Raw genomic sequence first — 3,147 nt, 5'->3', positions numbered from 1 at the left:
GTGTTTTAACCAAGCATAATAACTACACTACAAACTTGTTATCATCAAAAAAGAAAGGAAAAAGCACCTGCTTTTGGATACATCTTTCAAAATATTTTTTACAGAGCAGTCAGAATCAAAAGTGAGGTTAGCTTCATGCTGTCAGACAATCAAAATAGAGCAATACGTTTTATTAAATTGTTCATTTGCTTTAAAAATGCAGATTGGCACTCTGGGACAAAACAAGTGCACCCTTGCATAAGATGTTTTGTTTTTGTCTGAAACAGTGCAGAAAATGTTCAAGTCTTCCAATTATGTGTATGATTACAAATTCCTCTATAAAACACTCTTCTAAACTGCAATATAAAACATTATTGATCCTTTTTATTGCTACTTCTTTATTTTAATGATCCGCCATCTTTATTTTATTTATTTTTTTATTCAACTGGTTGTTCACCATTTTTAGAGACAGAGTTGAGTCAGGTGGCTCTTGCCCTGGACAACTCATCTTCAGTAACAGTGTTGTTTTCTACAGAATGTAGTTTAGGACTTGCATCGCTTGTAGATTTCTTGCACTTTCCAATTTCCAACAACCTTTGTAGTGAATGTAGGAGAGCCAGTCTTAGGTCTCTGCACCACAGGGCATAAAGCAGCGGGTTGACTGCAGAGTTAATTAGACAGAGGGTGCTGCAAAAAGCATAAGCTCTTTGCTGGGCATGAGTCAGGGTAGTGGAGACATCAACCAGCATGAAGGAAAGTACAGGAAGCCAGCAGCCGACCAGTATGAGCAGAATCAAGGCAAAGATGCGAGCCAGCCGGATATCCATCCTCATACGGGCCTGACCTGTGCATGCTGCACCCTGGAGGCTGGACATGGAGGCCTCATGGCTGTGGGCCTTCCACAGGATGAGAGCATAAGCCCCCACAATGAGTGCCAGAAGCACCAGGATGAAGCTTGTCCAGCAGGCCAGATAGACCCGGTTAATGTAGGGAAATAAGTTAGAGCAGGGTGGAGTGAGGCCCGTGGGACACCTCCAGCCCATAAGTGGCAAGAAGGAGATGACGATGGTGATGCTCCAGAGAACCAGGAGGCTCAGGAGGGCTCTGCGGCGTGTCAGCAGCACCTTGTAGCTGGCGGCGCAGTAGATGCAGAGGTAACGGTCCAGAGCAGTAAGCAGTAAGCTCCCCACCGAGTTGGTGAACGCCAGGGTGACTCCACCTAACTTGAAGAGATAAGCAGTTGGGCCGTCACTTCGGTGAAAGAGGTGAAAGTCCAGGAAACTGATGGTGAAAAAGCAGCTGGCAAAGACATCAGCTAAAGCTAGGCTGCCAATAAACAGATAGGAGGGCCGCTTTCGCAGACTGACTGTGGTGGTAATGACCACCAGCACCAGAAGATTTTCCATCAGGGTGACTGGACCAGCCAGGAAGCAGATAGAGCCGATGACCATCTCTTCTGTTTTTGTTAGGACCATGTAGCATTGCATATTCTCACACGTTGAGTTAGCTGTGGAAAATACAAGAATATAAAAAAGTTTAACAAGTGGATCACTGACCTAAAAGACATATCATTTAGATTTTAAAAATGTATCCAAGGCAATATACCCATTGATGATGAGGTGTCTTTGACTTCTGAAGGATCTGAAGAAGCTGGAGCGTCACATCCTTCCATTCCACCTGTGATGGAGTGCAAAAAACTAAAACAAAGAGAAAAAAAAAACAAACATATTTATAATTCTATTAGTATTTGCATGTATTCACAAATACAATTTATATAATCTAAAAACTGAATTTGTTTATCAGATCATGTTTAGACGCACGTCTTTTGTACATTTAAGCAGCTAAAGAGACACATCTGCAACCTTCAAGTTTCAAACCATCAAAGCTTTAACTCTGTTGCCCAAAAATGTCTTAAACCTTTATTATTATTTGGTATTATACGTTTTGATAGTATTTTAGGACATATTTTTCATCACATGTTAATTGTAAGTTTACTGAGTCGTTAAAGACATAAAAATGACAGGAAAATTATATTAAAATATCTCAAAAGGATGATGGCTGCCCTCTTCTGGACTTAGAGGGAACTGTTTAAAGGGTAAAAGAGTCTTTGTGATAAATACTAAGGCGCCAAGTTGTTCTTAGAGTTTTGTTCCTGCTGAGTAGATTCAGAGTTAAACAAGAAACCTGATTCTACTTATTTAATGTCATATTAGCCAGCCCAGACAAACACCTGGCAAAACCAACCTGGATCACTTTTAAAGACCTTGAAAAGGATGAAAAATGGAAATAATTTTGGGCTGAGCTGAGCCTCAGTCCAGCATGAGCCACTCAGTGTTTCAGGATCCTAACAGCACTTCTGGATTACTGACAGGGAAACTTCTGGATCAAACTACAAGTGATGCAGTGATTAATCACTTTGTTTTGTCCACCATGTTACTTCCACATATTCACTCACCATTCCAAAAACGTCAAAGCTAAACACCAAGACAGAGTGGACTGATTTGGGTATTATTTGGGCCACATGTCGACATATTACTGGGTGAGTAAAAGATTTGGAACAAGGAGCTGGCATGTCTAGATCAGCCACTAAAGGGGATAAGTATTGGCAGCAGGAATGGGGCCATAATGTTATCAGGTATTTGATTGTCCAACAATCAGTCAAAACAGCCAGTGAAGGTCACTAGAAACTAGCAATGCCTTGAAGACATATTAGACAGCATTCTTAACACTTAATGGATTTTGTAAGGTGTCACATTGGTAGTTTAGTTAAGGTTGGGTTTGAGGTTGATCATTTCTTGTAATGGCCTATCATTTGGTGTGTACAGATATTTCCGTGGCATATGAGAGTACTCGTACACATCATGAAGATGGTGATTGCTCAAGACAGACCACACCAAGGAAGAATTGTCCTGCTGTGTGCCAAACATTAAGGAACCCCAGGACTTCTGCATCTGCCGTTTAAACACAGTTACAGAACCAGGGGTGGAAATTAGCACCCGCCACCGGCCAAATGCGGGTAAATATTTGAAGTGGTGGGTGAATTTGATCAACACACACGCCACTGTGGCGGGTTGGCAATTTGAACAGAAAAGGTGTTATTTGTCCTCTTGACATATAGGGGGCAGTAATGTGCTCGAGTTGCTGCTGTTACGTCGAGCCCCGTTCCCC

General features: G+C 41.8%; 1 protein-coding gene across 1 annotated transcript in view; it reads right to left on the bottom strand.

Moving 5' to 3' along the window:
• Positions 1-419: 419 nt before the first annotated feature.
• The window catches only part of cnr2 (cannabinoid receptor 2), a 6,646-nt gene continuing 3,918 nt past the window's right edge, over positions 420-3,147 (bottom strand). The window contains exons 2-3 of the mRNA XM_017423727.3: positions 1,585-1,676; positions 420-1,486 (exon numbers count right to left, since the gene is read on the bottom strand). Of these exons, the coding sequence (XP_017279216.1) occupies positions 459-1,486; positions 1,585-1,651 (1,095 nt within the window). The 5' untranslated portion in view covers positions 1,652-1,676 and the 3' untranslated portion in view covers positions 420-458. The remainder of the gene's footprint in view (positions 1,487-1,584; positions 1,677-3,147) is intronic.

Source organism: Kryptolebias marmoratus, linkage group LG16, assembly GCF_001649575.2.
Source record: "Kryptolebias marmoratus isolate JLee-2015 linkage group LG16, ASM164957v2, whole genome shotgun sequence".
Taxonomy (NCBI): domain Eukaryota; kingdom Metazoa; phylum Chordata; class Actinopteri; order Cyprinodontiformes; family Rivulidae; genus Kryptolebias; species Kryptolebias marmoratus.
Note: the sequence above shows the minus strand (reverse complement) of the source record. Positions and strands in the feature narration are given on the sequence as shown.